The following is an 18,959-nucleotide window of genomic DNA, read 5'->3' as shown; positions in this document are numbered from 1 at the left end:
AAATAGGTGAATTAAATTCCCCAATAAAATTAATTCTTAGTTTAGGGACTTGTAAATTTTTAAGTAAAACATTTTTTAAAGTCAACCTGATAAGTAACTAAATCACCAAAATATTAAATACAGTTGTAGACTTCTAATTCATTTAAATTATCCTCTCATCATTTTATTTATGTTCCGTTTCTTGAATGAAGTTTACGATAATCGTCCATAAAAAAATAAAAATACATAATTAAAAATTATAAGAAATGAACAAATAAATAATTTTTGATCTTAAACTTTACTTTCAATTCTATAGTTTTAAAATTTTCCATGGTAAGTAAATCTAATTTGTAATTTCAGCTAACAATGAATATATTTTATTAGAAGAATAAATCACTGACAAAAAGGAGCATTCTTTATTTACATAGCTATTAACGGCACACACGTTTTCATTAAAGATATCGAGACAGCAAAAAGATAAACATATATGACTTAGAACCTCGACACCATTTAAAGTAAAGAAAAGAATATAAAAGAGATTAATCAATTTTCTTCGGTGTTGAATGCCACCGAAATTTCACGCTTTTGACAAAGTGTCTCAACCAGATGATAACAGATACCAGGAATATACCACGGATCACAGTAAGAACAGCTACTTGGTAAAACGGCTCTAGCAGCGACAGTCTCGACCAAGGAACAAAGAAGATGTCTACAGCTATATACATGACACACCGCATAAGCTCCAACCATGGTGCATATGGTCTAATAAAATAAATAAATATAACCAACTTGAACTGAAATTAATTCTACAATCTGAAGAAGAAGAAAATGTAGTAGAAATATGCAACGAATTCCTCTAGCATAATCAAAATTTCGGTTGTATATGTTTTTATCATAAAGAATGTCTCAGAATTAACGCAGGATTAGAATTTGCCACTATTCGTGCAGTAATGACTTGGCAACCCTATTAAAAACATTTAATAGCTGATAGTTTAGGGTTAGTAAAAATAGAGCGTTACACGATAAAACAATGTGTTAACACAAAATTTGAATTAAATAAAAAACACAGTTTTTTTTCTTTAAATTGTTATATTTTCATTGAGTAGTAAAGTACACAGGATAGGGTTATGTATGGTGTTACAGCTTCACGCCGATAGATGGCGTATCTGTCGAGTACAAAGTTTTTGTTAATTCTTTTTGTATCTGAACGGAGAGTGTGTAAGAACGATTCTGTGATCTAGACATGGCATCCAATTGTGAGTGGCGTCAATATGTAACAGTCTACCTGAAGAGGCACAAAAAATGTGCCCGAAAATAAAATGTTCACCAGAAAGAAATGAGTATTATTTGAAGAGAATAACATATGGAATATCACATGAAGCAAATGGCTTCCACTGCTTTTCTGGCACATACGCACTCTTTTATCTAAATTTTCCATGAATATTTTGCATAAATTTGGCTAAATTTCGTTGATGCAGTGTTGAATTTCCTCCTTCAATACATGCATGCTTGTGGGCATAGATCTGCCCTGTGCACTTCAAATAACCCCATAAAAAGAAATCCAGTGGTGTTAATCGCACGATCTAGGGGCCCAATTCTCACATTTTCGAACTGCGGCCGCCAGACCTTCATTATTTTAGAAATATTGTTCATTAATGAAAACGCTTTTTCTATCGTGTAACGCTCTAGTTTTATTAATCCTAAACTATCAGCTGCCAAAGATTTTTTTTAATAGGGTTGCCAATACTTTACTTCACGAATAATAGCAAATTCAAATCTTGCATTAATTTTGGTACACCCACCCTTTAGTGTCACTTCAATTATACGAACAAACTGTCTTCATAATCATCTAGATAATTACATGATTAGTAAATCGAAACTGAAATTAAGTCATGAGATTTTTTCTTTTGACAATGTTTTCAAAAATTGTTTACTGTTGGTTATGAACTAAAGTGCATAACAGGTATAAATAAGTTAACAATTTACCATTTTAACCCGTTTGTATCAAACTTTTTATAAGGGAATTCTTGACTAATTATCTTTGGCTAATCATCTAGTTTGTTCGGAATATTGGCTTTCTTGATTGTTAAATTATTTATATGGAGTGCAGTTATTTACAATTTCATCATATTATTTATTTTATATGATTAAAAAATATGAATATAATGGAATTAGTCTACTACAAAGTACTGCGCGTGCAAATGTAGTAGTTTATAAAAACGAAATAAAAGCAGAAATGGAAATCTTATTTCAGAATGGATGTCCTAAGATATTAATTTTTTATTTTAACATTAACATTGGCAATACGTAGATGAAGAGTTTGACTAAGCAACGAAATTATTTTGAGTTTCAACATAGCAATAAAAGCATTGTTACAAATAAAGTATCAAATAAATTTTTTTTAAATATTCAATAATTTTATTATATATTCTATTGTAGCGATATGTGATGAGCGAGGATAGAACCTGGGACCTTGTAGTTCGCAGTCCAGTAACATAACCATTATATCAAAACAATTGTTCGGGTAGAAGAGCTGTTAACTGGCTTATATGCTATTTACCACAGACTCTCCTTCCAGTGAGTCGGAGGTGAGACGAACGATATGGCTGTTGAGTGTTGATGTATTTATTAGCTGTTGTCTAATGGGCCTGTACCCAGGTGAGTAGCGAGTGTGTGGTTGCTGATGCTGCTGCGCCAAGTGAGTCTGGCGACTTTCATTGCCGCGTCAAGTGAGTCTGACGACTTTGGTTGCGGCTAGATGGCGCCACAACAGCTGTTACGAAGGTTGAAGGTTCAACGTCCGAGGTCACCAATGTAGCAATATGCGACGAGCGAGGATAGAACCTGGGACCTTGCGGTTCGCAGTCCAGTTACATAACCATTATACCAAAACAATTGCTAACTGGCTTATATGCTATTCACCGCACTATAGCTTTATTTTTAAATTTCATCACACATATTCTATTTTAACATTTGAATTAGATTCTAAATTTGTTTCCTTTTATTTTTCATTTGCAAGATTATATATAATAAAAAATTCGATGTAACGCAATTGTTTTAAAAACAGCGGCGCTTATATTAAAGCTTAAAGTAAAATAGTATTTTTGTTCAGACGTTTTAATCTTACCTTGCTTCCAGAAATAAGCCTATAATTGAAAGTGATAATACTTCAAACATAACCCCACCATATAGAATCAGTGGAGGAATTACCTATAAAAAGAAACGATTAAGTTATCATTATCAAATTCAATGCTAACACAAAATTTCGATTCGATTTTTAACTACATTTTGCTTAACTTACGTGCTGCCCTTTTATCATTTCAGTATATAAAGGTACTAGCAGCAATAAGTGGAGGAAAGCATATATTTTGCACCAAGTAGGTAAAGCAGGAGAGTATTTTTCAACCGGGGCTTTAACCTTAAAAGGAAAAAAAATCATAAAAATTTTATTTCATGCTTAAATAAAAGATCAGATGTTACTTAACTAAATGAAAATTAAGAATGAAGTTTATTTAAAAGGTCTGTAGGTGTAAAAAATTGTTAAATGTTCTAAATGTTTTTGCCTTGGGTGATTTGAAATCTTTCTAAAAAGAACGAACAATCAACTGATATTATACTGTTTTACTTTTACATGCTTTTATTTAATTTGATTTTTTTCAGGTTTGTAAGAAACGAATTTTATAGATTTTTTTTTTATTTATTTCTTCGTATACTTATTCTTCTTATTGCTAGAATTGTGAAATTTTGTATATCTGCGTATTCCAAAGGATAATACGACATCTTGGTTTTTAAAGATTTAATGATCAATGAATCGATGATTAATTCTCGATCGATTTTATTTTGTTTTAATTTAATATGTAGGCCCATCTGGTACTGACTTAAAAAACTAAACACAAGGTTCTTTTATAATTATAAAAATGAATTATAAATATTAAGAACATTAAAAAATAATAAAAATATATAATTAAAAAAAATCTTGTCCTTTATTTGTGATGATAATGGTTATAATGAATAAAATAATGAATGGTTATAGTGAATAAAAAATAAATAAGTTTCTACGAGCGAACAATTGAAATTTAAATATTTTTCTCATAACAATAAGAAGAAATACATAGAATAGATCACAACTGATAAGGAAATTTTCTTACTCATTTAGCTTAAAAAGGCAGTTAATATAGAATAGTTTATTATAATGAATAGTTTTCAAACAAAAAAATGAATTAACGTCTTTCCAAATAAAAGAGAAATTCATTCCAAATTCATTTCGGTTCATTCATATCATTATTCAATCATTACTAATCATCAATTCGATCCATTCATACAATTAAAATTACAAATTTATTTCTAAATTTCAAGAGTTTGATGACTAATTAACAGTATGGTAATCAAAAATGGTAAAGTTAAATTTAAAAAAGAAGACATAATTTTTTAAATATAATAAAAGTATATAAAATTAAAAATTTCAATCCTGGAACCTTAATACACATATAGAAATAAATACATATTATTTATAATAAGTAACAAAATTATAATACTGCTGATCATTTGAGATACAAATTCTCGATCAATTATATTGAAAAAACAGTACCAAGATTTCCTGTTGTAATTTTGCCGTTATCCAAAAAACAAACAAAATGTTTTAACGTGACTTTGACGAGTAGGCAGCTGATCTTCCACTTCCGACAGACGAATGCTTTTGCAAAAAGGAATAAAAGTTCGAAATGAAGAACAGGTCGTAATAGAGTTGTAATAATTACGGATGGACTCGCTGAATTTTTTTCAACATCACATTGTTGATAAATCTCCAATCGCGTGGTAGGAAGGAACGAAGCAACCAAAGTCAGTTAGCTGTGATTCATGCCAGTCTCCAACTTAATAAAATAGACTCGTCTATAAGTTGTTCCTTTTACCCACGAACTCGTCAGAGGCAGGCTTTATTCTAATTTTTTGTTGTTGTTTCTTAAGGCACTTGCCATGGACAAGCCCGCTGTTCGAAGACAGCCGATTTAAGCCTGAGGGGGAGCGTCTCTTGTTTCTATAGTAGCGCCATCTAGGGCCAAGAGAACGACTTAGTTACACACAAACGTCACAACCCTTTTTACGGGGCGGACTTCATTCACGCATTTCATTCACTCAACCACAGATCGCAATTTAGATCACCCCTGATCCAGTACCCCCAGTGGTATTACTCTCGACATGGAGGACTTCGTGACCACGACAGATTTAACGCACGTCAGCCACCAAGCAAGCGGGGAATCTTCGGCCGGCAGGGTTTGAACTCACAACCCAACCTAAGAGACGTGAATCCGACGCTCTACCAACCAGGCTATCCCAGCCTTCGAATTTTCTTTTCTGCCGTTAAGTAACTTAAGTTTGTTGGCGACTAAAATAAATGCCCAATGTTCCGTTCATAAACAATAATCACTATTAGTCTTCAGAGCTATGGTGAAAATTATTAAAAACAATTCATCAGTTTCAAATATAGATACAATAATTTGCAACGAATAAAATACAGAAAGAAATTCTAATTCAAAATAAAAAACTGTATTAAAAAGTTCTTTTTGAAGAAAAAGAAGATAAAAATCGCAAATAAATTCATTCGAGTATTGGAATTTAAAAATTTATCTCAATAAAGTTGAATGCTGATCATTCATTTCCAAAAATAATGAAATAAATCTTAATTTGGTAATTTTTAAAAAATATATTTTTTAAAAAAACATCATAAAGCAAAGAGGCTGAAATCGGTAATTAAAAATATTACATCGGGTATATCCTCAACACATCCGAGCCGTGGTTTCCCAGGTGACCATCCGGGACCTTTAAAAATGACTGATAATTTGTTCATTAGCCCTTTTGCTGACCAGAACATTCTCCACATGTGCATAAAATGGCAAGCCTGAAATAGTTAGAAAATTTTTTTAAATTCTACAGGAAAGAGAAAAGAAGTAAATAAATTCAGTTTTTCAGTTTTAATGCATATTCTTTGACAAATATTTACAGTTCGTAAGTTTTTCAAAGCAAAAATTTTAAAATAAAGGATATAAAGTTGAATGAAACTATTGTTCAGATTTTTAGCTTTTGAACTTGGATTTTTAATTTGCAAAACAACAATATAAAAATCATATGTCCTAAATGATGTTGCTGATTGGTATTTCAATAGTGATTCAAACAAATCAGCTATTTTTTAAATACTTATAAACAAACAAAAAAAAACCCGTTTCTCTTGAATGCTTGAAAAATCTGTGATGAAAGACAAAAAGTTAGAGAAGAAATATAAATTTAATAAATATAGTAAAATCACTTGTATTAAGAATGGTAAATAAATAGCGGCTATGGTCAATTGTTAAATGCTAACTACGAACCTTCGTAATAGGTTCACTGTAACCGGAACCAAAATGTTGAATCTTTTTATTTAAGATAATGCTAGAACTAGAGAGAAATTATATGGAACGTTCTAAATGCTTTTTGATAGTTAAATGAGAAGCTTACATAAAAATGAATGAAATGTTTTAATATCCCTCTATTATGGATCTAATAATTCAGAACAGATAAATTAATGAATAAATAAATATTTTTAATTGTACGGTAAAATGCTCTGACATACAAAACACATAAAAATCAAATTTTTTATTTTGAAATTTAAAAAAAATTAAGAGAGATTCGGACCTTTAATGCTCCCTATAAGAATGTAGTAATAGTTTGGCCATAATCGTCCATATTTATTTTATTCTTAAAGTTAGATCATTATTATATATCAGTAATATCAATAATATATCAATATATCAGTAATATCAATATATTATATATCATTATATATCAATAAAATACACACAAAAGATGCATTTAATATCGCTGAAATACTCATATATAAATCCAGTAACAAAAACAATGGAAAATAAAAGATCTAACAAAAAAAAAAAATGGGTTTTCTAAAAATTAAAGAAATTTTCTTAATAATTCATTCCAAATTTTTCTCAATTTCAATTTTAATTTTAATCTTTAAGTTTCTCAATTTTTTTTTAAATAAAGAAAAAGAGAATTTTCTTTAAGTTAAAAATAAGATTGTACAGAATTAAAATTGGCATTATTGAAAAGTTCATTTTGTGAATTGTAAAATGGCATTTGTGTTATAATACGCTTTGAAATTACAGCGGAATTAAAAAAATTTTTATTAATTTTTTATTAAAAAGTTAATTAAAATTTTGAAAAATTATCTTTTAGCAAATATATACAATCTAAGAAATAAGTAGGTGCCGCATGTAAACATGTCCAGTGGTCTACTGTGTATAGAGTTTTAAAAGATGTACTAGGCTAGACAATAAACTTTACCACGTTAAATTTAAATTTTTGTATCTAAAAAGTGTATATTTATAAAGACAAAAGTACAAAATGCTGCTAATAATAATAATAATAATAATAATAAACTGAAATAACCCAAGCGAAGATTTTGTTACTCTATATTGTATAATATTTCATATAAAATTTTCTAAAATACTTGAATATTCTTCAAATAATGTTTGGAATCTGAGACTTCAAACATTATCTGTATCACTTGCTAGTGCATTGAAAATTCTATATATATATATATATATATATATATATATATATATATATATATATATATATATATATATATATATATATATATATATATATATATATATATATATATATATATATATATATATATATATATATATATATAATACTTCCTTGTTTATATATATTCTAGTTTATGCTCTCATTAATATTGTTGACTTTAGTTTCCATTAAACACAGGAATATGTTTAATGGGTTAAAACAGCAAACAAACAATATATTAACAGCATGTCATCAACTAATTAAAAAAATAATAAAGAATCTACCAAATAGTAAAATTCAATACTTAATTCCTATTTCATAAATGAAGCGTTGAGAAACTAATTGCTTACTTGAACATATATGGGTTCAAAGGAATTTATGGGATGTGTCAAACCATAAACCACTTCTTCATCTTCTGGCTGAAATGTTCCAAACATTCTGTCCCAAATAATAAGAACTGCAGCATAATTCTTGTCGATGCAGTATCGATTTCGACCTGAGAAAAAAAAAGTTTCATCAGTTGTTAGGAGCTCCTTAATTTAAATATTGTTTGCACTATAGATAATCATTACGTTTGCGTTACATAACTACGTTTCAAAAAAATTATTATCTACTTATTTTATTAAGAAAGAAAGAACATAGATACAGCTTTTAATTTGACGTTTCTTTCGAAGAATCTATACCGTGCAATTATACAGTTTTGTTAGCGTTCATAAAAATAAGAATGTGTGGATTACAAGACCCTTTTTTTACTGACCTCCAGTGCTTTCGTCAATGTACTTCTTTGGAACTTGCGAATCGTTTCTCTTAAGGCGATCCTTCATTCGAGGAAAAAATTACATTGAGAGGGGTTAGGAGAATGAGTTGGTAGTGAAAGTACTGAAATGTGATTGTTTTATAAGTAATTTGATAAAAAGAGATCAGTAAATCGAGTTTCATGGGGGGGGGGGGGTAGTATTCTCGCTTTGGCCTCCACGTCGGTAAGTTTTGAGTTCTTGTAAACTAGAATTACGCTCATGCGTTGTATGTAAACATAGTAAATTCATACATGTATGTACAAAAAGGAATTTGATGAAATTGATTCTGATTAATTTCACAAGAAATTCTTTGATTGTCTTGCAAAAAATAGCATTATTCATTTACATTTGGAAGATACTTGGATAGCCAGAACTTTTTAACTTAGTAGTAAATCGAAAGCAGAATTTAGTTACCATGATGCACTCTGTGATGACTGGCAGTATTCAATATGTATTCAAGAGGTCCTATTTTCCCTATAACCTGTAAAAGTAAATATATGCAGACTATAACAAAAATTATATTATTTTCATTCTATGCAAAACAATTGTAAATTAAATGGAAACAATTGTTATTTGAAAAAAAAAACAATGTTGTAGACCAACTTAAAGTGATGGAGATACAAATCTAATGAAAGAAAAAGAAAACAGGTCTTATGAATACTTCTTACTAAAAAAAAAAAAAAGCAATACAAATTTTGGAATGCTTCTCCTAAAAAGGAAGACATTTTAATAAAATGTTGCCACTAAACAGTTCTCAATAATGCAGTCATAGTTCTTTTTAATGCTCAAATAACAACAAGCAATAATTCTATATAGCAATAATTTTTTTTTGCTAGTCTTTTTGTTAACTCGTACTGAAAAAACGATATATTCTCTACCACACAGGTGTAAAACTCAAATGTTAAGAGGGTCGAAATAAAGAAGATTTAAATTTACGTATACATAAAAAATTACATTTAATTTTTATTGGAACGCATTTTTTGCTTTCCTTTCGAAAACGTAGTATAAAAAGGAACAAAGATAAATGGTGCAGTTTATCTGGTTGATATCTTCTCTGGTTGCACTTTTACTACTTCAAGGGATATCTTGTTTGCAGCGATTAGTTTCAAAGTTGACTGAAGGAAAATATGATTAAATCTTGGATCTTATAGGTGTTTTATTTCCTTTCATAAAAGGAAATAATTACATCAATAAATCAAAGCATAAGAATCATTTGATGTGCCGATTTTTCAATGTTTTTGAACTTAACTGGTAAATATTTATAAAATTCAGATATCTCAACTTCAGATGAAATCTGTCTACAAATCTAAAGAGGATTGTTTCCATTTGAATATGGTTAAACGCCGTGGAGAAGATATACATAAAGAAAATCGAAGTAAACTTTGTTTCCAACTATTTAAAATGTCATAAATTTTTTAAAGTCTAAAGTCTTACAATTTTTCTGCTTATTTTTTCATTAGATGCAGTTTCCACTAAACTTTATTTGCACATGAAGTATACTAGAAAATGATTTAAATCCTGATTTCGCAACTAACTTGCATTTCAATTCTTTAACCTGGTCTTACAATTTCGTGATGATCTTATCTTATCTTTGTAATTTTAAATTTAAATCAGATAAGTGCTTCATTTATACATAATATCATTCGTAAAATTCATTGATGAATAATGTGGCTCATTATTTATAATTTATTCTTTCAAAAAATATTTTAAAATATATTCATAAATTTAAAAAAAATTATTAAAATTTGTTATATCCTATTATGTGTGTTAAATCACAGGGGCGTTTTGTAACGAGACACGAGTCCGACATATTCTTCTAGAAAAATGACGTTAAGTTTTGAGATATCACTATAACATTATGAATGAATTATTTTTTTTTAATCGCCAAATTTGGCGAGATTATATCTGACCTAATGTATCAATTGGCATTCAATTCTTAAATTTTTACACTAATACTTGACTAAAAATAATTTTATCACTCTACAATGGGAAGAAATACATTGTATGAGATTAGCAATAAAATTTTAATAATTTAGAATTCATTGAACACTGGAAATAAAAATTTAAAACAAATTAAAATATCAATTAGGACAAATTTAAATCGATATTTATAAAATTTCGTTACAATTTTCAATAAAGATAAGATTCTCTACCTCAGTATGTATCCAAAATTGATACAGTAAATTGAACTGAAGATGCACGAGGATTGCCGTAGGTGGAACGATCAATGCCAATGGTAGGTAAAGAGCCTAAAATGTAAGTAGAAACTTTTATGCAAAAAAATCATATTGTTACATAAAATTTATTAGCCATCGTCGCTGACCAGTTGTTTGCTCAACTTATTGATAGCATCAATTGGCTAACGTCAATCAACTTTAATAAATTATAATATATCACATTAAAATAAAAGTATTATTTTAAATTATATTTTCACAATATTCATAACAATAAAATTATTAGCTAGCTATACAAGTATACATTTATTAGCTGTGCCAGTAAAGTAAAAAATTTAATTGGCAAACAAAACTGAAGAAATCGGTTCAGCTCAATTTGTCATAGTTCCATTTAAAATATCTCTGTTTATCACAAAATACATAATGGATTCAGAAATGGATACATTAATGTTTTTAAGAAAATTCAGTCAGCTAAAGATCATACAGAGGGAGCAGAAAGCAGAATTTAAGAATGTTGCAGATATATCATAGAGGAATTATAAATTATAGAGGAAGCAGATACGTCAAAGAATTTTAAAATGTTGCAAACAGCCACTAAAAAGTTTTATATTATCTTTTACAGAAAATAAATAAATAAAGGAAATTAAAACTTTCATTTCAAAGTATCTTACATTATATTACCTTAAGTTTATCATTACATACTAATTTAGGAATTTTTAGAGGAACTAAGAGGTTTAGAGGAACTAATGTATCTTTATTTTATTTTTAACACATGCACACAGATACAGACACTCACACGCGCACAACTACAATAACAAAAACTAATGTCAAAGATAAAATACTTGCTAGAAATTTATTAAAACCAAAGAAAAAGGTATAAAAGTAAACGTCACCAAAAAGTTATTATTATTTTTTAATTTTTAAATGGTATAAAAATGGCCTTTAATTAAAATTGAAAAAAAAATCCTTTCTTAGGACGCAGCTATTATCCAAGACATTAAATAGTGTAAGATTCGGTAATAGTGTAAAACCAACGATTTGTTCCATACAGTGTTTTGTATCAAGTCACAATTTACACAATAACAATATTAAAATTATGTTAATTACCATATTAAAATTACTAAAATCATTTTTTCAATATATGTATAACACTATATTTTTTATATATTTTGAATACGATAGTACAAATAACACACGAGATAATAAGGCCAAATTTTGCACTTTATTTTATCATCAGTACTGTAGACGTGCATGAAAGGTTGAATCAAATCCATCAACAGATTAATTGTTGTCTGCATACGAAAGCGATAACTCAAAAGTGCAACCAGCAAGGTGTAAATGTTTTAATATTCGATCTTTACACCAAAATGTTAGATCGCATTCAAAATTTGGATCAAATCGCCAAATAGAAGAAATACTATTCGAAAATTCATATCAGATTCTCTTCCTTTTGGACGAAAATAGAGAAAAATGCTCAAGAGGTGTTCTAGAAAGGCTAAAAGTGAGCACTTCTGTTGGTTAACTATTGGCTTTTCTCAGGAACAGAGTATCTTTTAAAAAGTAAACAATACCAGAGATACGAAAAGATGTTTTAATATTTTTTTTCCGTTTCTCAGATTCCTGCAGTTGCATTGCATTATAAACTTTCTTACCCATACGAAATAGCTTTGCAGTACAGATTGTCTCAGGGCCGTTGATAAGTTGTAATCTTCGGAGCTGTGGTGCACTTGGTGAGCTGCCCACAGAAAATTGATTTCTGTAGAAACAAAGCTAAGTTACAATTACGGAAAATGACTGGAATGACTTTTCACAGATAAATACAACAATCCAGTTTTTTCTGCATGATGCTTACCATGACTCGCTCTGTGCGCCCAGTAGTAAACGAAGTCTGTCGTAAGAAAAGCAATCCACCAAGTCCATAATGAGTCCCAGGGAAGGGTGACAAGTCTCCAATTTGTATAAATATAAATATAGGAAGTCAATTTCCAACTCTGTAGAAATATTCTGCAAAATCAAAAAAAGGAAAAATATGTATAAATTATAGGGAATTATTTGAAATATGATTAAACCTTGAAGAAGTAAATTTACAATATTTGCTATTTTGTGACTGAAGATTTTATTTACAGTAAAAAAATTTAAACTTTGAAAATAGAAAAGAACCCCTTGAATGATTTATTCTTCATCTTCCCCCAATTTTCAGGCTCTTTGGGAAAATTTAAAAGTCAATTATTTAGTATTAATTAATGACAATAAAATATCCCAATTAAGTGGTAAAACGACAAGAATGCTGGATGTTTAGAAAAGACCTGACAAGAGAGAGCAAATGAAAAAAAAAATGGAGAGTTCAGCAGATTAATCAATAAATTGGTTCGATTTCTAGTTGACTATAATTGATTTCTTTTTGATACGTATTTTCTTTGTCCTTGTACTGCTTTTCATGCATCACTTTTTCACGTGAGCTACAAGATGGAGCAGAGTCACAATTTCGTTTTCAGCAGGAAAAGAAAACAGGTGGTTTATTTCATCACGAGACGCTAGATTGGTTAATATGGCAATGATAGCTTGATTAATTTTAGTTGTCTAAAAAATTCTCCAGATTTAACCAAGCAATTTTCATTTTGAAGATAGTGTGTACTGGGCCAAGTTCAGTTTTGAAGGTCATACAAAGAATATATGCTCGAAGGAGCCCACAACAAAATATAGGCTCATCTTTTACAGTGGAATATCGATAATTTGCTCGACTTTTGAAAGAAAATCGGGCAAATCGCAATATGTGAATAACTGTAATTCGTTTTTGCAGCACATGCCTAAAGACTTGCTTTTGTTGCGCTCAATGTTTGTTTATACAATATTTATTAAAATATCTTTACTTAAGATATCTTATACCCTTTAAAATTTCATCCTATTCTCTTTTTCAAAAAAAAAAAAGTCTAAAATCGATATTCATTTTATATTCGGAATTTCACTAAATCAATAATAATTACATAATTTTCCCCGACTTCGTTAAATGTGCAAGTCAAGTTTCTTTTATATATTAAGAAGTTCTAATTAAAATTCTTATGCACAAAGAAGATTGTGAAAATTTTTGACTTGAAATACATTAATTTAGAAAATAAGCGAAAGTATTATAAAATAAAGTTGGCAGATAAAATTAAACGTAGCAATAGTGATTTCACTTTATCAAATAACTGAAAAAATCTGTGGGGAAAATTGGACTGCTTTAGAATTAATTGTGCGTTCCACACGGAAGGGAAGATGGCTCTTTCTGTGGCTTTAAGCAAAATAGAAACATTGATTAAGTCACTTGATTTGCCATTGATAAAAGAGAAAGTTACCTTGTCGTTTCTGACAGCATTCCTTGAGATATTGACGTTATGCCATCGTTAAGCCTCACGGGATCCTTTTGAATGTACTTGATTAATATTTCCAGCATAACCAGTACAAAGAAGCATGGTACAACCTGCATGCAATGACATGAATCATGATTCAAAAAGTAATAATAGTACACAAGAAATAACTGTATTAATTTTAATATTATATTTAAATGCTATCAACGCTAATAACCAAACTGGATTAAAAAAATTGAAAATTTTAAGTCTACAGATTAGTAAGTTCTCGAATTATTTAATTTTAATAATTTATAAAAATATTAAAAAAATTATTTATCATAAAGGCATTTTTTATTTAGTTTTATTTTAATTAAACGATAAATTTTCATTATATCAAAATATAAATAAATTATATATAATATTAAACAGTAGATATTAAAATATAATAGCCGACGTTAATATTTATTGCTGACTAAATGATACGCCCGGTGTCACCTGGAATTAAAATATTTTCTTGCATAATATTTTTAATCCAAAAACTAATTTTGTATAAATTATTATAATACTCTCAAATCATTTACTATACCACACCATTTGATTGATTGTCTTGTAATTGTTTGAAGATGAGGAGTATATCATTTCTTTCTTCCTTTCAATTTTTTAGGCACCATTAAATAACAACATTAAAACATTATTACATTATGCATTACTGAAAAAGTCTGAAAGATATGAAGCAGAAATTTAAAAAAATAAATAAATAAATAAAGGTACAGTAGATCAGAGTCTCGTATTTCAAAATTGTCTGCTTTAATTTTAAAATAATTAATAAAGAATGAAAAAAAAATGTACATAAACGAATTTGATATCATTGAAAATATAAAATTTTGAGCTTTTAGATGGTATAATATTTCGCATAAGATAATTCACTCCGATTTGGTTTGGTTTAGTTATATAAACGTCCCGTTTGAAGCAACACTAGGGCTATTTTGGGACGGACATCGTAATTTTGAACCACGGTCAGATGACGAGGACGACACCTGAGCTGGCACCCCTCTCTCCACACCACACCAGCGGGAGGACGTTTGGTCATGACGGTTTTAACGTGCATCAGACCCCCTTACACGACGGTTCTTCGGTGGAAACGGGTCACGAACCTGAAACTCTCCGGTTCCAAAGCCGAGACCTTACCACCAGGCCACCGCGGCCCATAATTCACACTCCGAAGTTACTGCAGAAAAAAAAGATAACAATTCATTTAATTTCTAATTTATTGACTATTAAATAATTTTACACTTTGGAAAGTTGATAGAATTCTTCCTCATATTCTAAAGAATAAGTGCGCAAATTTTTTTATTGAAAACAACCCAGTTGTTCAGCAGCAAACGTGAAAAATACATACATACATTATACATATATATATTTATATATGTTTAATACATTATACATAAACATATACATATACATATATACACAATGGTTATAACTCGCTTTCATTGGTGAATGATAAAAAAATAGATCATGATTATTTACCTGCAGATTATAATCTGGCACATCCTTTACTTTTTCGAACGCTGTTCGATTGGGGCTGACAACATAGAATAAATATCCAAAAGTTTCCAAGACATCCGTGACCCCCATGTTTCCGAATTATCCAAATTTGATTGGTTTACATTCTGTAAAAAAAAATCACATCATTAAATTTCTTTTTTTTTTTCAGTTATGTCTTTTTTTTTTGTTAAAAAAAATTCTCAGTAATTTAAAGTATTAAAATAAAAATAATTGCATAAGTAAAGAATCTTTAGAAGCTTTCATTTAACTTTAATTGCTTCATGCTGATAAAGCTGAAATCTTGAAATCAATTTTTCACTCATTTCTTTATGAGTTAGGGTTTTGAAATTTTGTACACATGTATAATCTCGGTTAAATGTATTGTTTTGATACGTACGAAATAATTGTTTAATTGCTTATTTTAATTAAATGTTGATTGCATATGAAAAGTTCCATTTGGCCTTAAATTTGAGAAAAAAATTATCTCAAGCTTACGTAATATTTATAATAAAGGTTTATAAGTGAATAGAATGAAAAGCAAAATAAATAAATAAATAAATCTATACTTATAATATATACTTATAAAGCTATATCTATACTTATAAAGCTCAATGTGTGTGTGTGTGTGTGTTGGCGCTCTACAGGCCCGATCGTTTGACCTACAGCTACCAAATTTGGCACATGCATATCTTGGAGGTCGGGAATGTGCACCTGGGGTCTCTTTTTTGAATTTTTAATTAGAATTTTATTAATTAAAAACTAACTTTCCTGCCAAAAAATCTTTTTATTTACCCACCATCAAATGAGTAAGGCTTCAGTTTTTCTCCCACGCTAACAAGGATAGGCTTAACATATTTTCGGCCGATTATTTCAAACGATTCTGTTTATTTTCTTAGTGTTTGACGCATTCAAAATTAAACATTGTTAATTAATCGATCTTTCAGATTCATTCTGAAGTACTTTTGTATTTAAATAAAACAGAATAAAGGAAATTAAAAATATCTAATCTGCCCAGCATTACCCCAAATGGCGTAGAAAATTCATGCATTTCCGTTACCATAATTGGCGTTGAAATTTCACGCATGCGCATTGTGTTCTGATTGTTGACAATACGGACTTGGTTTTGAAGGTTTAATATGCTTCCGACCGATTATTTCAAAGGACTCTGTCTATTTTCTTAGAGTTTGTTACATTTAAAACTAAACATTGTTAATTAATTGATCTGTTCATGATGAATCTAAGAAAATTTTGTAGAAAACGTCTTGTGATATTACATAAATTAAGAAAGATATTCTTTAGTGCCCATAAGGTTTCAGCGACTCTATTTTCAGTATTCATATTAAAAAAATGCTTCGTTTCAGTAAAAAATGTTCTTATATTAATTGCAATTTAACTATTTCCACTTTAATTTAAAGCATAAATTCTACGGGTGCTAACAGAAAATGAGAGAGATAATATTACGTTACGGCTGAAAGCCTTTATAATATTATTAATGAATTAACTATATAACTATCAAAATTTGAATCTTTAAAATATTTCGATGAAGAAACTATCAAAATAGGAGTTACATAAAATATTTAATTATTAAAATTTTAACGAGCATTAAGATTGGCGAACCAGCTTGTCGCCATAGGCGGCTAATAAATAAATAAATAAATAATTCAAAAAATTTCTTTTTATTTATTAGACGCCTTTTTTAATATATGTGATTTTAATTTTACATTTCAATACATTTATAATACATTTCTTACATTTCAATAACTTCTAATACATTTCCTATATTTCTAATACATTTTTTACATTTCAATACATTTCTGACATTTCAATACGTATGATTTATTGAAGGTTAATATTTTTGCTTCAATCTATTAACTTTGCAAATATATATTTTATTTTTATTTATCCATTATATTTTCAAGCTGCCCGGCATCTACGTTCATATATAATATTATTGAAGTCTATGTCCGGTAATTCAAATGTCCTAATAACTGAGTGATCCTAGTAATCGATTTTACAAGATAAAATGTTAATACTATCCTTATATTTAATCATTTATAGAATTTATATTTTTTACAGACTTATTTATTTGAAAACTATGAAAATAAAGTTTTTTTAAGCTACCTGCTTGCGGCCCCTCTCTCAGCAGTTCTAGGCAGCTGCCTAGTCTTCCTACCTGGAAATCCGTTATTGGTAATACAAAAAATATTTATCTAAATTTTAATTCTTATAAAAGTGAAATATTTAGTTTCAGAAGGATTTTGCGACAATGAGATTCATAAATTATAAGCTGAAAACTAAAAGTACAACCTACTGAGAATGTGATAAAAAACTGAATCATGGAGCACTTGTGTGGTTGATTCGAAATCTTTTAGTTAAATCGATACAATTCCTTTTTGGTATGACCTTCACATCATTAAGCTGTTGTGCAATAAAACAACATTTTTCATTTATTTTCTCATCTAATTCACAGCAAGAAGTCATCTTTTATATTGCTTATTCTACTGCAACCAAATGGCGGTATCCGGTTTGAATTCCAAATGCAATTAGAAATGTATTGCTGAAAATTGTTTGAAAAGATTCATAGCGAAATACATTGACTTTCATGAGGCTTATAATTGTTAGACCATATATAACTACCAGTAAAAAAGTTTTTCATTTAATTATAATAGATTGAAAAAGAAATTTCTAAATTTGAATAAAAGTGAATCTACAAACAATTAGAAGTTGGTTATGTGCGATGAAATCACATGTAAAATTATAATTGTTTACTTTTTTTAGCTTCTTTCTGTTATTCAAAATTGTATTAAAGATGTATTTTAACATGCAGTTATGATGCAGTGACTCATAGATATACATATGCTTTTAACGTCAATTGTCATTCATTACAGTATACTTTAACATGTTGGTTGTATATCAAATATAAGGTTAACTATTATAAATGAAAAAAAAATGAAAATGAGGATTTTTTATTTAATACCGTTTTAATAGTATTTTCTTTAAATAACAATCATAAACATTAAAATTTGATAGTTCAGATTTGAAATTAATTTGAACTCACAAAAATTGAGTTTAAAAATTTATAGAAAATAAAAAAAAATATTTATATAATCGTTAGTGTACATACATTAAGCTCCAAAATTAATTGAGCCATTTTCAGATGATTTCAGATTTTGAAGAAATTGAGTTCAAAACAAATAATTTATCGGGAAGTTTTAGAAAGAACTTTTGTGCTTTTTTTTGTGTGTGTTTTCCTTCAACAGTTGAACAGAATTCTTGAAAGAATTAATTATAAAAATAATTAAGCTCTTTAACGTTTATAAAAATTAATTTTTGTTTTTTAATGCATCTCAAAAAACTATTCGAATATTCAGGGAAAATGAATAAAAACTACAATTAATAAATGAAGATTATTCTTTTCTTCCCTTCTGAATGGTGCTAATTAAACATTTTTAAAAATTCCAGATATTTTTCGGTTTGGAAATCGAATAAAATCCTGTTTTTTTTTTTTTTTTTTTTTTTTAAACCAAGACGGCAAAGAACTCTAAAATATT

General features: G+C 28.6%; 1 protein-coding gene across 2 annotated transcripts in view; it reads right to left on the bottom strand.

Moving 5' to 3' along the window:
• Positions 1-381: 381 nt before the first annotated feature.
• The window catches only part of LOC129968494 (alkylglycerol monooxygenase-like), a 34,818-nt gene continuing 16,240 nt past the window's right edge, over positions 382-18,959 (bottom strand). For both annotated transcript variants that reach the window (XM_056082444.1, XM_056082436.1), the window contains exons 2-12: positions 15,391-15,533; positions 13,867-13,991; positions 12,384-12,535; positions 12,184-12,287; positions 10,511-10,606; positions 8,772-8,838; positions 7,911-8,056; positions 5,741-5,875; positions 3,281-3,397; positions 3,107-3,189; positions 382-741 (exon numbers count right to left, since the gene is read on the bottom strand). In XM_056082444.1, coding sequence (XP_055938419.1) covers positions 519-741; positions 3,107-3,189; positions 3,281-3,397; positions 5,741-5,875; positions 7,911-8,056; positions 8,772-8,838; positions 10,511-10,606; positions 12,184-12,287; positions 12,384-12,535; positions 13,867-13,991; positions 15,391-15,498 — 1,356 coding nt within the window. In that variant the 5' untranslated portion in view covers positions 15,499-15,533 and the 3' untranslated portion in view covers positions 382-518. The remainder of the gene's footprint in view (positions 742-3,106; positions 3,190-3,280; positions 3,398-5,740; positions 5,876-7,910; positions 8,057-8,771; positions 8,839-10,510; positions 10,607-12,183; positions 12,288-12,383; positions 12,536-13,866; positions 13,992-15,390; positions 15,534-18,959) is intronic.

This window comes from Argiope bruennichi, chromosome 1, assembly GCF_947563725.1.
Source record: "Argiope bruennichi chromosome 1, qqArgBrue1.1, whole genome shotgun sequence".
Classification (NCBI taxonomy): Eukaryota; Metazoa; Arthropoda; class Arachnida; order Araneae; family Araneidae; genus Argiope; species Argiope bruennichi.
This window is presented reverse-complemented; position numbering and strand designations above follow the sequence as displayed.